This window comes from Nicotiana tabacum, chromosome 21 (assembly GCF_000715075.1).
Source record: "Nicotiana tabacum cultivar K326 chromosome 21, ASM71507v2, whole genome shotgun sequence".
NCBI lineage: Eukaryota > Viridiplantae > Streptophyta > Magnoliopsida > Solanales > Solanaceae > Nicotiana > Nicotiana tabacum.
Window position 1 is genome coordinate 10023183 of NC_134100.1, and position 17562 is coordinate 10040744.

Here is a 17562-nt window from a genome sequence, read left to right on the forward strand (position 1 = left end):
TATTATTATTATTTTTTTTGGCAGCTTATCTCCCTTTAATTGCAACAGATGCTATGTAAGAAGTCCAAGGGTACATTCACTCACAAGTTGACAAGCTGAGTATTGTATCCCCCCCCCCCCCAAAAAAAAAGAAAACAAACCCCCCCAAAGTAACTGATGTGACATCTCTAAACTACCCAAAGCATAAAATAAATGTAGCTCTTAAATTTCAGGTCATATTTCTAGTAGAATACGATCCTAGACTTCTCGACAACAAAATCAACAACAGATGTGGACTGAAATAGCAAGTCTGTGAAGTATTTAATTTTAATCCATCGACCTTTTAATTAACTGGAACGGCAGAAAAAATTAGGAGCTATTATCATATCACATCTAACTAACTTCAGGAGAGATTAGATTAACTTGATACAAAAGCAAGTAAAAGACCATATAAAGGTGCAATCATTTAATTGGATATTCAAATATTATACGTGTTTCAGAAACATTGATCTGTTCTACATATGTTCACAATATCACATCAAAATCGGATATGAGATATGAGGGGTTTCTCCTGCTCTAGAATACAATTCGTGTGAGTATCAGTAATCATACAATTGAACAAGGGGAAAAGAATATGAACTACCATCAAAGAATTCTTTCTATTGAAGTATCAGTTGCCAAAAGAAGACGTGGGGCAAAAAAATATTCACCGATAATATTGAAGTATGAGCTCTAGCAATTACCATATTGCCCTTTCCCATTGCGGAAGGGTGTCGCAGAGTTACTTAGTCGACAGAAAACCACAATTTCTCCATCATAGCTTCTGATTAGATTCTATAAGCAATCCATTTAACATGATATGTACAGCGGCTTCATAGACAGCCCCGTGATAATGCATTCCATCATCCGTGCAATGAGCTCCGCAATTATTACTCAAGGAATGTATGTCGAGCAAAAACAGTGGGCCACCAGATTGTCGAAGCAGCTTACTTCTGTAAAGCTCATCACTATAAGCTTGCCACATAACATCACTCATCTTCTCCCTCTTCTCATCAGTATTCAACATTGAGTGTATCAACTTAGGCATTCCTAACCAGAACAAGTTGGGCGTCCGAATCGGGAGCACATTCGCTCCATCACCCTCATTAACAAACGGCGAAGAAACCGGTAACATCAACACTACTGAATCCTTCAAAGACTTTAAAGAAACACCATAATCAGATGCATTATTTACATGTAACATATCCCATAACCCTGCCCCCATCACAAATACATCGGGATAACTCCTTTTTTCTTTAAACCCGAGCATCAAATCAGTCAAATTACTCACGTAAGGCGCCCACATAAAGTCCAACTTCATCCCAATCTCATCAACAAAAATGTTATAATCACTATGCCTCTTAAACAAATCCCCTCTTATCACCTCCATCTCATTTCTCCCTAATATCAACTCCAATAAAAAAACCACCATTAACCTTGCCTGTGAATCCCCCGCTACAACGACCCACGACCCGTTTAACAAATCCGAAGCGTCAGCCTTACTCAATTCTTGAAAATCACATTCATTAACAATTTCAGACTCAACCCAATTCCAAGAACCAATTTTTCTACCACTACCCTTATTTTCCACACTGTTAGTCACATTTTCATTCAATTCTTGAAAATCAAATGATACTTGATGAAGTAAAGACAAACAAGAATCCTTTTTTACAGTAAATTCTAAAGGTAATACTGAACTTGATTTATTGGAGCTAAGGAAAGAAGTAACAGAAGGGAAGTAAGGTACCAAATGAACACCAACAGCGAGGGTAATGAAAAGAGCACAGCTGAAAAATAACATCTTGTTACGGCTTAAGTGCCAACCAGCCATACCCATAGGGACAAAGAGTACAACACCTGCTGCAAATAGTCCCAATTGGACAGCACCCAACATGATAATTTCTTGATTTCAAATGACACCCATTGAGGTGTTAAATCTGAAAAATTGAAACTTTGACTTAAAATTTCAAGAATGATGAGATTTTGGATCTTCTTGAAGAGAACTAAGGAAAAAAATCAATTGATTTTCTCTCCTTTTATTTTTTTTTTTGGGGGGGGGGGGGAGGGGATTGGGTGAGGAAGGTTAAAGGGTAGTTGAGAGGGTGAGGATTATGAAGGAAGCAAATTATTGTAGAGGTGGTGATGGCTATGGCGTAACTGTGTGAGAGAGAAAAGGAGAATAATGTCGAAATTCGGATTCTGGTTGTTATTCGGGGAAGGACGGAGGTACCTTGTAATTTGGGGAGAAATTCAACCATACACATATTTAGAACCGATCTTTCAAAAATAGCCAAGTAATTGAAATTTAGTCACTTTTCATGTAAAGATAAATCTGACCGAAAAAACTGTTCAAAACTCGAAACATACTGAAGTTCCAGGATAAGTATGTTGGAACTCCAGCATAATATGATGGAGTTCCAGCATAAGTACACTAGAACTCCAGCATAATATACTAGAGTTCCAGCAAGTATAATTGTCTAGTATAATATACTGGATTTTGGAGCATCGGTGCTCCAGTCTCCAGTATATTATATTGGAGTCAGCAAAGTATATCGGTCCAGCATAATATGCTGGAGTTCATACACAGGTGCACCGAACTCCAGTATATTATGCTGGACCGGTCTCTGTTGCAGCAAAATAGTGGTTATTTTTCATTGACTTCTTAAACGCTGGCTATTTTTGAATGACCAGTCCGAAAACTGGCTATACCGTGCTATTTTTACTGTAATTTGGGCCTAATGGGCCTCAAAGATTTTTGAAGCTTTCGGCCTTTTGGGCCTTACACCAGTGCACACCAAATGGACTTATGTAGAACCGCCATTTATATTTTGACCCTATTAAGATTTTGTTTTAGTAAAATAGCCCTAAGTCAGAATTTTGAAGCACGTTGCCAGATCTGGCAGCAAACTTTTACTAAAATATCCTCGAGCTAGAATTTTGAAGTATGATACTGTCACGATTCAATTTCGTACTAGGTCGAAACTGCACCTAACGCCACCGTTAGCCAAACCCACAAGCGGAACTACCATTTATTTATCTCTTTTTAACATATTTTAAATTACACTAACTTTCACGTAAGGATGATAAGTTTTTTTAAACAAGGTCAACATAATAAGTACATAGTCTATTGTTATAGAAGTGACTAGTACAACAGTACCAAAAGTGTTACAAATCCCCAAAACCCGGCGTCACAAGTACATGAGCAATCTAGAGAATATACAAAACTGCTAAAGCTACTGTCTGAAAGTAATAGACAGAAATAGTAAATAAAATGGAAGGAGACTCCGGTGTTGTGCATTGTAGTAAAGCAAGCAGCTCACGCCTAAGTCTCCGTAACGATCGGCTACGCGCCTGCGTGACCATTGGTGGAACTTGTCTTAGTACCTGCACATCAGTGCAGAAGTATAGTATGAGTACGAAGAACAACACGTAACCAGTAAGTATTTAGTCTAACTTCGAAAAAGTAGTGATGATGGGTCGACTTAACACTTACTAGAGGTCAATAATATCAATAAAAGAGCATAAAGTAGACATAGTGAGCAAACAACATGCATCAATGAGTCAATTAAAAGAAATTACAATAAGTACAACAGGATTCCGTAACACATCACCAACATCTCATAACTGACCGTGGAGGTACTAACTCAATTATTCAATATGGAACCCATTTCGATTATTAAGCATGAAGTTGCCGAGGCGAACAACCCGATCTCATAAGAATAATGATACTCACTATTGCCGAGGCGAACGACACGATCCCATAAGAATATGATACTGTCAAGGCGAATGGCCCGATCTCATAAGAGTAGTGGTACTACCAAGGTGAACGACCCGATCCCGTAAGAGTAGTAAGTTTACCTCACTCGCGAAAGTACTTGCGACGGGAGAGGACATGAATTTTTCATAGGTATTAATTATTCCTCAAATTTCCCAAAATAAGAAGGCTACATCGATAATCACAACTTTATATCCTTAGTCTCAGCCCTATTCAAGACAATCAATACACAAGATAATCACAACAGTACAATTAAAAGCATGAAGTAGATCTAAGTCTACCCCGAAATATCATAGAATTTAGCTACACACGGACTCTCGTCACCTCGTGTGTACGTAGCTCCCCGCATAAGAAATACACAACAGAATACACCTAAGGGGATGAGTCCCTCTTACAAGGTTAGGCAAGAGACTTACCTCGCTCCAAAACTCACTTTCGGTCCACAAATTCACTCTAAAGCCTCAAGTCAGTGCCGAACAATCCGAAACTATCCAAATATTATATAAATTAATCAATATATGATAAAAGTTCATAATTTAGCTATTAAAGTAATTTTTCAATCCAAATTAGTAGATTCTTAAAATTCGCCTCGGTGCCCACGTGCCCGAATTTCAGAAATTTTCGAAGATAATTAGTATTCATAGCCTCACGAACTCAAATATATAATTTTCACTTAATTCCATAACCAATTTCGTGGTCAAATTTTATTTTTGTCAAAATCTAGGTTTTTCTACTAAACCAAAAATTTCTACAATTTACATGTTAAGGATCTACCCAAAATCTATGTATTTAATTTATATTAGGTAGGAATTACTCACCTTACAATGCTTGATGAAAATCCTTCTCTAAGAAGCTCTAAATTTGGATCACACAAGTGAGAAATGGGAAAAATAGGTCTAAATACCGACATTAAAATCCCTCGACTCTATGCGAACACGATAGGTCTCCCGCGAACGCGAAGACCACTGGCCCCAATCCTTCGCGAACGCGGCCAAGTCTCCGCGAACGCAAAACATAAAACCACCCAGTCCCTAATTTCCTCTTTGCGATCGCATGCGTTCCTTCGCATTCGCGAAGAAGGAAACCAGAACAGCACACCATCAGATTTTGACTTAGCTTTGAGCGGCCCGAAATGAACCCAAGCCCTCCAGGACCCCGTCTAAATGCACTAACAGGCTATAACCATAATACGGACCTGCTCGAACTCTCGAAATAAGTAAAACAACATCCAAACTAAGAATCACACCCGAAAACCAAACTGGATCAAGTTATGAACTTCAAGTTTTCAACTTATTCCGAACACGCCGAATCATACTTAGACTACTCAGAATGACATCAAATTTGGCAACAACAACAACAACCCAGTAAAATCCCACTAGTGAGGTCTGGGGAGGGTAGTGTGTACGCGGACCTTACCCCTATCCCGAAGGGGTAGAGAGGCTGTTTCCGAAAGACCTTCGGCTCAAGAAAACAAAAAGACAAAAGGGAAACAATGTTAGTATCACCGTAGAAATCATCGAAAAAATAGGAACATGAAATCCAGAAGAAAGATGCAAAGCGAAAGCTAGTAAAATAAGTCTTGCATTGACCACCGAAACAGTAATACACAACTTTGCCACTAGTTATCTTAGGCAAAGACCCTACCAGACACCAAATTTGGCGTGCAACTTAAATCACCATACGGAATTATTTGCAGGCTCGGAATCCCAAACGGACCTCGATAACACCAAAACCTACTCCAAACCAAACTTAAAGAACTTAAAAACCTTCAATGCGCCAATTTTCATCATTAAGCACTAAAACGCCCCCCGAGTCATCTGAAATCCGATCCGAACAAACGCCCAAGTCCAAAATCATTATACGAACTTAATGGAGCCTTCAAATTCCCGATTCCAAGGTCGTTTACTCAAAATATTGACTCAAGTCAAACTTAACCATTTTAAGTCATTATCAAGGAACTAAGTGTTTCGATTTCAACCCGAACCCTTCCAAACCCAAATTAACCATCCCCGCAAATCATAAAAATAGTAAAATTACATACAGGGAGTCTTAATTAGGAAACGGAGATCTAAAAAGCGAAATAACCGATGGGGTCGTTAAAGGTACTATATAAGTTCTAGCAACATGCTTTAAAATTCTGACAATGTGCTTCAAAACTTTGGCAACATGCTTTAAAACATAACTTCAAATTGTTCATAACTGATCGCAAAATTAAGAGAGAAACCAAAAGAAATAGGAATTATTATGTGTATAGTTGCCCTTTTAACATTAAAATCTTAAAATATTTCTTTTGCCACTTAAGCTATGCCTCTTTGGTGAGTTCAATATATACAGCCGGAGAAAAGTATGTTCTTGGAACTTATATACATGACATCAGATGCTACGTATTAAATTTATAAGGAAAGAAAAAAGATAAAGATATCAAAGGGGAGACAAAATCATTTTGGGACGGAAATTGCCCAGAAGTATAAACACTGAGTTAATTTAATATATTTGCATGAGTTTATCATGAGTGGACCTCTTTTGTTGCCGGCGCAGATACTTGATTTTCACTAATGAGATAGTCCAAATGCTATATAACGTAACGAATATATACTCCAAGTGTAAAGAATATATATATATATATATAATGTTTAATATATTGTAACTTATGTTAACTACGTATCATATTTTACATATTACAAGTACTCCACTTTAGAGGAGTTATCGGACCTGTTAACTTCGACAAATATTCTGAATATATAAATATATAAATGTTGAAAAACGGTCATATATTTTGCTTGAAACCCTTAAAATTAAAAGTTCGATAGAGCACTGGTTAAGCACTTTGCTTATATACACCCACCATATTCAAGTCCTGGATTCGCCTCTACTATAATCTACTTATTCTATCTGTAATTAGCTTTTAGATGATCTGATTTATAAACCCGTGATACACCTCTTGAATCATGACACACATAAACAACAAAGGGACGAATATCTCGAGGACTTCTTAGGAGGCAAAGGAACAAGATTTTGCTTTGGAAACTCAAATTCTTGCATTTATATAAGTTCACTACTTGCCTTCATCAACAACAAACAGAAAAGGGAAAAAAAAGGATAAAATAGAAGTTTAAGGATGGCAAAAGAAGATTTACGTCTATTAGATTTCTGGGTGAGTCCATTCTGTATGAGGGTAAAAATTGCATTAGCTGAGAAGGGTTTAGCCTTTGATTCTCAAGAAGAAGATTTGTTAGGAGGCAAGAGTGAGTTGCTTCTAAAATCAAACCCTATTTACCAAAAGGTTCCTGTTTTATTGGACAGTGGCAAGCCAATTGTGGAGTCCTCAAATATTGTGTATTATATTGATGAGAAGTTTGCTAATACCAAAAATACTTTGCTTCCTTCTTGTGCGTATGGCCGTTCAAGGGCAAGGTTTTGGGCTGACTTCATTGACAAAAAGGTTAAATTTCTAATCCTCCTATAAATGCCCAATTAAATTAAATATATGTTTGGTTTGCTAAGTTATGAGGATTATAAACACGAATTTTATGTCTTAACAAAGATTTATATATATGTCAGTAGAATATATAGAAAATACTTAATACTTTTAATTTTTATTTTTTATTTTTTATTTTTTATTTTATATAATATTGGACTGAGGTGAGCTTGGATTGGAGCGATATTAGTAGTAGGAATTCATACATGCAACCTCAACTTGCGATCGAGGAGTCTTTATTGTTGTTTATTCACTCGAATCTCAACTCATGAATATAGAGACGGATCATATTCCATATTAACTTGATACAACCAAGGAGTTTCTTGGGTTAATAAGTAAATAAAAGAGTCATATGTTATGAAATAATTGCCAGTAATTTAGCTATTACTATAGTCTACTATATAGCTAATTAGCTATATTATAGCATTGATAAAGAAGAATTTTCTAAATTATTTTCTGGCATCAGACCTTCAAACATCTGAAATGCGCCAAGATATTGAATGTGGCATAACGTTCCTCATAAGAAATGATTACGCCTTTAGAAAAATAAATTTGTTCAAGTACAACCAAAACAAACTAAAGCGAACAATATCATAAAATAAACTATGTAAATAGGGGATAATAATCATTTATTATATTTAAATTGTTGAATCCTTGTAATCTAAGAAAATATTTTAGTAAAGTGGAAAACGGGAGGTTCAAAATTGCTCTAAATAATAGGTTTAAATTCTAGATGTGACGTTCTAGTATTTTTTTGAATCCCCTTGTATAAATTTTGGACTCTACCACCTATATTATTAAGTTGTATGTATTATTTCTAAGTGAACACATGCATGAGGTGCAGATTTATGAAGCAGGAATGGCTATATGGAGAAGCAAAGGAGAAGAACTAGAGATTGCTAAGAAGGATTTCATTGACATTTTGAAGAAACTTGAAGGAGCTTTAGGTGACAAAGATTATTTTGGAGGAGACAATTTTGGATATGTTGATGTCATAGCTATTAGCATGACATCTTGGTTCCATGCTTATGAAAAATTTGGACGTTTTAAGGTTGAAAAAGAGTGTCCTAAATTTGATGCATGGACAAAGAGATGCCTTAAGAGGGAGAGTGTTGCTGGTGTTTTTCCTGACCCTAAAAAAGTTTATGAGTTTGTTGTCATGCTTAGGAAAATGCATGCCGTTGAATAGCTTGGCAAGTCATCCTGCTCGATCATATCGGTTATTTTCAGGACTCTTTTACGGCTATTAAAAGGGTCAATATTGACGACAGTAATCGATTTTAAAATTTATATAGTTTAAAAGAAAACCGATACATAAATATTTGTGATATAAACGATATATGTTGTTTGGTTTTTCCTTGTTTCTATGTTCTGTGTGTGATCCTGGTGCTTTTCCTTCTATGGAAAAGAATAATAAGTGAAATAATCAATGCTTTCCTTCTCTTTCTTGTTTTGGCTTCTTTTGAGGTTTCTGGTCGTGTTTTACATTTCCCATCAATCATCAAAGTAATTAAAGTAATTTGTATTTATACCCGTTTTTGAGTCACGTTTTAACTTATATCTGCTTTGCAAAATAAATTGCAAGCGTACCCACTTTTCGCGTAAACTTCAGGCATACGGGCCTGAAGTAGCAAAGACAACCACGAAAACTTCAGCATTCTAGTAGACGGGCCTGAAGTTGTTTGTAATTGCTGAACTTAAATATTCTACTAGCTGAAGTTTTGTTCTCTATTTGCTGAACTTCAGCATGTTTTAACTGAAGTTTTGTCCTGCATTCATTAGTTTTGTCGTAAAGCTTTTTCAAAAACTTTAGCAGAAAATGCTGAAGTTATTTAGTTCATTTGTAAAAACTTCAGTACTAAATAAGTTGAAGTTTTTTTGTCCCGGATTCATTAGTTTTGTCATAAAGTTTTTTCAAAAACTTTAGCAGAAGATGCTGAAGTTATTTAGTTTATTTGTAAAAACTTCAGCACTAAATAAGCTGAAGTTTTTTTGTCCTGGATTTATTAGTTTTGTCATAAAACTTTTTCAAAAACTTCAGCAGAATATGCTGAAATTATTTAGTTCATTTGTAAAAACTTCAGCACTATGTAAGATGAAGTTTTTGAAAAAGCTTTCTAACATACTAGATAAATAATCACATTATTCTTTCATAGTGTATTACTACTATAAAATAATCAGATTGCCAACATTATCTAAATCATAAATTTTGGAAACAATAAACGTGAAAAACATAGAGAAAAGCAGTTCACCCCAAGCATTGTGCTGTAAGCATCTGGACAAATACAAATGATGAAGCGAAGTATCACATTACTAAAAACAAGATATTCTAAGAGACTAACAAAGAAAGGAGCGCACAGGTAACAGGAATAAGGAGGCATTTGAAGTTGTAAAAATTAAGGTATAAATTAAATAATTTTAAAAATATGGGTATAGGTTAAATGGGGGCGACCAAATAGGGCGCCCCGTGCAATTTTTATAAAATTTTGGCGACACAGTAATTTACATAATTAACTATTGTTAGCTTATTTTACATAAATAGCCTATTGAATTCAATGTTTACTTTTTCTAATCAGTATACGGAGATTATATAATGATTATACACACATATATATCATACATCCGCGGCTATTAGCGCTTAAGTAGGTGGCTTTTAAGTTAATTCTTCTTATTAACCTCTTGGGCCTGTAAAGTCCGTAATTTTGGATGTGCTGGATATTCGGTAAGTTAACTGTAAAAATAGTATGGGCTAGCCAGTCTTCGGACTGGTCATTCAAAAATAGCCAGTGTTTGTAAAGTCATTGAAAAATAGCCACTATTTTGATGTAACAAGGACCGGTCCAGCATAATATAGTGGAGATCGGTGCACCTGTGTATGAACTTCCAGCATATTATGCTGGAACTCTAACACGCAAAAAGTTCCAGCATAATATACATATGTATGAACTTTCAGTATATTATACTGGACTGGTATATTATGTTGGAGTTCCAGTATACTTATGCTGGAACTCTATTATAATATACTGGAGTTCCAGTATACTTATGCTGGAATTCCAATATATTACGCTGGAGTATTTTTCGGATTTTGAACAGTGTTTTCGTTCAGATTTATCTTTACATGAAAAATGGCTAAATTTTGATTACTTTTGAAACTGTGGCTATTTTTGAATGACCACTTGTAAATTTGACTATTTTTTAATTTCTCCCAAGTTAACTGCTAAAGTTCGTCTACATCTTGAAGCCCAATGAATTTTGAATCTGACACTAGCATAATAATAGGTGAAGAATTAGCCTAAATAGTTGTCTTCCCGACCACTTATACAAAAAAAACGCACATGGATATATAGTATGTATAATATGTGTATAATTATGTATAATCAATATATAATCTATATATATCGGCTAGAAAAAATAAAAGTGAATTCGACTGACTATTCGTGTAAAATAATCCATAAGATTAGGTTAGCTTAATCTACATTAGTACACCAAATCAACCGATAAGAGAAGGTCAGACTTGAGCTACATTACTAGGAAATTTGGGATTGAGAAATAGAGAGAGACGTAGAGAGAATTCTCAATTCTGTACAACAACATCCAATCCAAACAAACAAATATCTTTTGAAAACTCAAACTCGAATTTAAAGCTTCAAAGCTTTTTAATGGTTGTCAATAGTGGAGGGGTTACAGATTTTCGATGGTTTTAGAAGAGGAAATCGTGGGTGATTGAAGAGGAAATCGTGGGGTGTGATTTTGATACGTGAGTGAGGTGGTTGTAAAATATCTGGAAGAATATTTAATTTTCCAATATTAGCGCCCCTAAATAAGGAAGCCTACAGCTACAATGATTCCTTGTTTAATGAATTGTCTATATTTTGTAGAAATACTATTAGCATGGCGGGTAATATGCAAACTATGAACATATTTGGTAATATAAATTCCTATATGGTATAAGAACGAAAATCTCCCTAAAAGTAATTTGTAACTATACCCACTTTTTGGGTCACGTTTTAACTTATACCCGCTTTGCAAAAATAAAATTATAAGTTGTAATGACCCGACCGGTCGTTTTGAATAGTACAACCCTGTTTCCCCATTTATTGCTAAATTCATGCTTTATAGTTGTTATGTGACTTGTCGGGGTAATTGTTTGGGTTCGGTCAGGATTTGAAATGAATTGAGACACTTAGTCTCCAAGAAGGGAGCTTAAGTTGAATAATTTGTCCGGAAGGTAAAATTGTAAACGACCCCATAATGAAATTTTGATGATTCTAATAGCTCTGTATGATAATTTCGGGCTTAGGAGTGTGTCCGAATAATTATTTCGAGGTTCGTAGCTAAATTAGGCTTGTAATGGCGAAAATAAGAAATTTAAGTTTGGAAGTTTGACCGAGGAGTTAACTTTTTGATATCGGAATCACAATCCAGTTCTGAAAATTTTTATAGCTTCATTATGTCATTTATGACTTGTGTGCAAAATTTGAGGCCAATTGGAATTTATTTCATAGGGCAGTATTCTTGGAATCTTATAAATATATAAAGAGCAGTCGTACTTTGACTGCAAAATGTAAACCACAGTGTGTACCGAAGAAAATTAGACCATGTCACCGAAAGTTTGTTTCTCTCCATCCATAAAAGTCCACATTGGGTAGGTGAGTTCACTCATTAAATTTATATATTTATATGCAATCACTATTTATTGAAAGACCTTATCAACTCCAGAGTGTGAATTCTCCTTTTCTTCATTTTTGAACTTATTTGAGGTACTTATACTTTTTTTTTAATTTGGTTTATCTATTAAAGTTTTGATCTTTATTTTGTGGCAGTTTAATATTTAATTAAAGTAAGTAGCTTTAGTTCGGGTTTAGTCTAGTAAAGTTTTGATATTTATTTTGTGGCAGTTTAGTATTGGGATTTTTTCCTATCTATACCATATATGAAACCTTATTACTAAAAATATGCATATTTCCATTATTACCCGCCATGTTTATATTTTTCCTACAAAATTTATACAATTTCATTAAATACCCAATATTAAGAGTTGATTCCTTCCAAATTAGGAGCCTACAAATCTGGGATAAAAATTTGAATAGCTTATTCCTTCCAAATTAGGCGCTTAAAAATTGGGACTAAATATTTTTTCATATTCACATTAGATTTGTTTCCTCCTTTTTCTGCAGGCTTCTCTTTCCTCATTTTTCACGTATTTCTGTTTCTCTAAGTATATACCAGTCTTCCCTTTATAAAGCTCAGGGTCTTTTTGATTTGGTTCTCCTCTTTTTTCTTTTAGGAATGGCTGAGCATATTTAAATATGCAAAGGGCTCTGTTTTCGTCAACTATTCGAAGGGAGGAGCTCTTGTTCTTGACGGGAGTGAGCTAATGCGCTTGGGTCAACAAATTTTCTACAAAAAATCTATAAATAAATTACAAATCAGTTTAAGTATGTATAAAGCAATATTGTTTTAATGGTATCTACAAATTACTATATTTATACTACAATTAAACTGCAATCTATATTGGAAAAAAATGTTGACTACAAAATTTTCTCCTAATCTACAAATTTTCTACAAAAAATCTACAAAGAAACTACAAATCAGTTTACGTATGTATAAAGCAGTATTGTTCTGAAGGGTATCTACAAAATTACTATATTTATAGTACAATTACACTACAATCTATGTTGAAAAAAAATGTTGACTACAAAATTTTCTCTTTATCTACAAAATTTCTACAAATAAACTACAAATCAATTTTTCCAGGATTGATGAAGAACAAAACAGCAGAAGATGCAGAAGATGGGCCACCGGAGTTGCTCTTTATTCATGGTGGCCATACAAGTAAAATTTCTAACTTCTCATGGAACCCATGTGAAGACTGGGTCGTCGCTAGTGTTGCTAAAGATAATATACTACAAATCTGGCAGATGGCAGAAAACATCTACCACGATGAAGATGATATACTCAATGGGTCTCATCTCTGTATTTTTTTAGAAGAAGAAGGAATGGAGAAGAGAAAGAAATGGGAGGAGGAAAACGAATATGGTCAGATCTTAGGAATTAAGGGGAGAGAGAAATGTGGGATATATGAATACCTTTAATTAAGGAGTAAAAACTGCCCATTAATTAGACCCTTAATTAAGTATGGTATAGGATTAGTAATTTAGTATACGGGTTTGTAATTAAATCAAACCTTAAACATTGAGGGTAATAAGGTTTCATATATGGTATAGATAGGTAAAACTCCATTTAGTATTTGATTAAAGTAAGTAGCTTTAATTCGGGTCTAGTCTAGTAAAGTTTTGATCTTTGTTTTATGGTAGTTTAATTTTTTTGATTAAGGATGTTAGATTTAAATCTTGATATGTAAAATGGATTTTACTCATTGCTTCATTTGGTTGTCTTATGGTTGAGTAGTTTTTGTTTACTACAGGATTTTATAGTACCATGTAGATTACTCAAAACTTTTTTTTGTTTTTCTTTTCTCATTACCTTTCTTTGATTGTTGTTGTGCTTTTGGCCAAAATGTTTGGAACTTTCTTTTTTATGTTTCATCTAGATCTCATCCAAGATATTGTTGTTTCTTTAGTTTACAATAGTTCCTTTTCTTGGCACTTTTTTATGATTTTTTTTTTGGTATTGCTCTGATAACTGATTGTTCTTCCATCTTGCATTCAGATCTGTTTCACATTTGCTTCCATGAACTAGTTTTGTAATTATTATTTTTCTGGTTGTTGTTATTATTATTTTGGCAAGATTCGAGCCATTCAGAATTGAATAATCGAGGAAAAAGCCTACTAGTGGATTAAATTGGAACAAGTCGAGGTAAGTGACTTGTCTAACCTTGCGTGTGTGACTATCTCTTAAGATTGGTATTAATGTGCTAATTGCAATGTATTGAAAGTCGTGTACATGAGGTGACGAGTGTGTACACAGACTAAATGTGGAAGGTTATACTTTTAAATTGTGTAGATCACTTTTGCATATTAATTAAATCATTTACTCCTGTTATATTCATTGTCATTGAATTATTTTCATATCTTTGAAATTCGTCTGACCTTTTCTTGCTAATTTCCTGTATGTTAAATTAAAACTTGTTTTTTTTTTGCTCATTATTTGAAGGTTGTGTTTTTTTTTAATTTAACTATTTTTAATATGAAGTATTTGGCATGGTAAAAAAATTGGTATGGAATCAAGGTGATAAATTGTGAAATATTAGTTGTTGAGATTTTACACCCATCGACATTGAGCCGTGAGCTTTTTATTGTGGAAAATATTGTTATTGTTGATTTATTTTGGCAAGTTGAAATATTTGAGCACTTGAGGTGCAGATTGTGATATATTGTGATATTGATACGCATGCGGTGGTATAAGGTCTGGGTGCTGAAACACATGCGGTGAGATAAGGATGGCTTGATACACGTGACTAGTAGGGGAACAACTAGAAGTCATGCGGTAAAATAAGGGTGGCTAAAATGCGGGATGCTATTTTGGGAAAAATATTTTTTTTTTAAAATTAAATGTGAAGGCTCCCGCGGTGATATAAGAAATGAGATATTGAGAATTTATTTATGATTTGGGACTACGAGGCGGTACCTCGGGAGTGCCCCTGTTGATATTTCTTTATGATTACATTTACTTTTCAGTTATTTTATGACTCTTTATTTATTGAATTGAAGTTTTTCCTTCAGTAAGTTTTTATTAATTGCTCTTATTCTGTGTTGTTAAATTTTGACATAATCTTTATGTGACATGTTTCCATTTGTCATTACTGCTATTATATTGTTAAACGTTTTGCCCTGTCTTTTATTATATTCCAGTAGGGCCCTGACTTGACCTCGTCACTACTCAACTGAAGTTAGGCTTGGCACTTACTGGGTACCGCCGTGGTATGCTCATACTATACTTCTGCACATTATTTTGTGCAGATCCAAGTACTTCTTATCAGACCAGGTACCCGTGAGCTAGCTGTACGTGGAAACTTCAAGGTATATCTGCCAGCATCCGCAGACCTAGGAGTCCCCATCTATCTTTACTATCTTGTTTCTTTATCTTTATTAGACTCTGATATTTAGAGCTATTTTAGGACTCCTTCTAAAAGCTTGTGACTTGTATTTTCACCAAGTTTTGGAAATTTTATTATGTACTGATTAATGGATATTTTGAGAGTTTTTAAATTGTTATTTGATTATTCCGCATGTCATTAGGTTTACCTAGTCTTACAGACTAGGTGCAGTCACGATATCCTACGGAGGGAAAGTTGGGATCGTGACAAGTTGGTATCAGAGCCCTAGGTTCATAGGTGTTACGAGTCACAAGCAGGTTTAGTAGAGTCTCGCGGATCGATACGGAGACGTTTGTACTTATCTTTGAGAGACTATAGAACTGTTAGGAAATTATCATTTATTTGATTCCTTATCGTGCGTATTTGTTGACTTCGAATTATTAAACATTTGCCTTTCTATTCTCTCAAGATGGTGAGGACACGTACGACTGGATCCGATGATCAGACACCCACACCCCTACTATAGTCGCAAGAGGCTCGGGATGGGGCAGAGGCCGAGGGAGACCACGTGGTGTAGCCAGAGTACCTGCACGAGCTGTTGTAGAGGAGCCACCAATAGTTCTAGTAGGAGAGCAGGCACCTGAGATGCCTGTTACTGCTCTTACACTTCAGGAGACTCTTGCTCAATTTCTGAGCATGTTTAACACTCTAGCTCAGGCAGGATTGATTCCACTTGATCCTACCACATCACAGGCCGGGGGAGGAGCATAGACTCCCGCCGTGCATACCCCAGAGCCACGGGTCCAGGTTGATCATGTACCAGGGGTCATACCTGTACAACCATTCATCCCGGTATAGGCTAAAACTAGAGGAACAACTTCTGAAGGGGAGCAACTCAGGCTCGAGAGGTACAAGAGATACCACCCTCCTACTTTTAGTGGCTTGGCGTCAGAAGATGCCCAGGGATTCTTAAGGAGGGCCACCGTATCCTCTGTACCATGTGTATTGCGGAAACTAGTGGGGTTTCTTTCACTGTATTTCAGCTTAGGGGAGCAGCTTATCAGTGGTGGCGGGCATATGAGTTGGATAGTCTTGCCGAAGCAGCTTCACTCACTTGGACTCAGTTCTCGGATATGTTCTTGAGGGAGCATGTTCCCCAAAGTCTTAGAGATGCATGGCGCGTGGAGTTTGAGTAGTTGCGCCAGAGTTCTATGACTGTCTCAGAGTATGCATTCCAGTTTAGTGATTTATCCAGGCATGCACCAGCCTTGGTTGTACTGTCAGAGAGAGGGTTCGTCAATTTATTGAGGGGCTCAACCCTAACATCAGATGTAGTATGGCCCGTGAACTAGAAACGGACATCACATATCAGCAGGTAGTGGAAATATCCAGGAGATTAGAGGGTATACGGATTCGGGATAGGGAAGAGAGTGAGGCTAAGAGGCCTCGAGATTCTGGCACCTATAATAATTCTCGTGCCCCAGCTGTAGCCCGACATGGTAGAGGCTATGTGAGTTGTCTTATTCATTCTACACTTCCAGTTATCAGTGACATTCCGCCTACTCCCAGACCTCAGGCTCCTTATTATGCACCGCCATTATCTAGTGTACCTCCTACATGTGGTGCTTTTAGCGGTCATTCTAGTCAATCAGGCCCGAGCCAATCTCAGCAGCCGCGTCCTCCGAGGGCTTGTTTTGAGTGTGGTGACACTCGTCATATTGTGAGGGATTTCCCCAGACTCAGGAGGGGTGCACCTCCACAGATTTCTTAGGCCCCACCTGCTCTACAAGCCCCTCGAGTTTCTTAGGCTATGGTTGTTTCACCAGTTGCCACTCCACCTGCACAGCCAGCTCGAGATGGAGGTCGGGCGAGTAGAGGTCGCCCTAGAGGGGGAGGCCAGGCCATACATTATGCTCTTCCAGCTAGGACTGAGGCATGTGCATCTGACTCAGTCATCACAGGTATAATTTTGGTTTGTTATAGAGAGGCTTCAGCCTTGTTTGATCTAGGCTCCACCTATTCTTATGTGTCTTCTTATTTTGCCCATATTTGGGAGTGTTTTGTGATTCTCTGAGTTCTCTTGTGCATGTATCTACACCCGTGGAAGATTCTATTATTGTTGACCATGTGTATCGGTCATGTTTAATTATTATTAATGATTTTGAGACCAGAGCCGATCTATTATTGCTCAATATGGTAGATTTTGATATTATTTTGGGCATGGACTGATTGTCGTCCCATCATGCTATTCTCGATTGTCACGCTAAAACTGTGACACTGGCTATACCCAGT

General features: G+C 36.1%; 2 protein-coding genes across 2 annotated transcripts; one reads left to right on the forward strand and one right to left on the reverse strand.

Annotated features, from left to right (window-relative positions):
* Positions 1–432: 432 nt before the first annotated feature.
* LOC107808944 (protein ALTERED XYLOGLUCAN 9-like) lies at positions 433–2253 on the reverse strand. The gene has a single exon (XM_016633505.2). It carries the CDS (start codon positions 1910–1912, stop codon positions 794–796), a length of 1119 nt encoding a protein of 372 aa, XP_016488991.2. The 5' UTR covers positions 1913–2253; the 3' UTR covers positions 433–793.
* Positions 2254–6856: 4603 nt separating this feature from the next.
* On the forward strand, positions 6857–8723 carry LOC107808945 (putative glutathione S-transferase). Its single transcript, XM_016633506.2, has 2 exons — positions 6857–7235; positions 8116–8723. Exons 1-2 carry the CDS (start codon positions 6912–6914, stop codon positions 8458–8460), a joined length of 669 nt encoding a protein of 222 aa, XP_016488992.1. The 5' UTR covers positions 6857–6911; the 3' UTR covers positions 8461–8723.
* The last annotated feature ends 8839 nt before the right edge of the window (positions 8724–17562 follow it).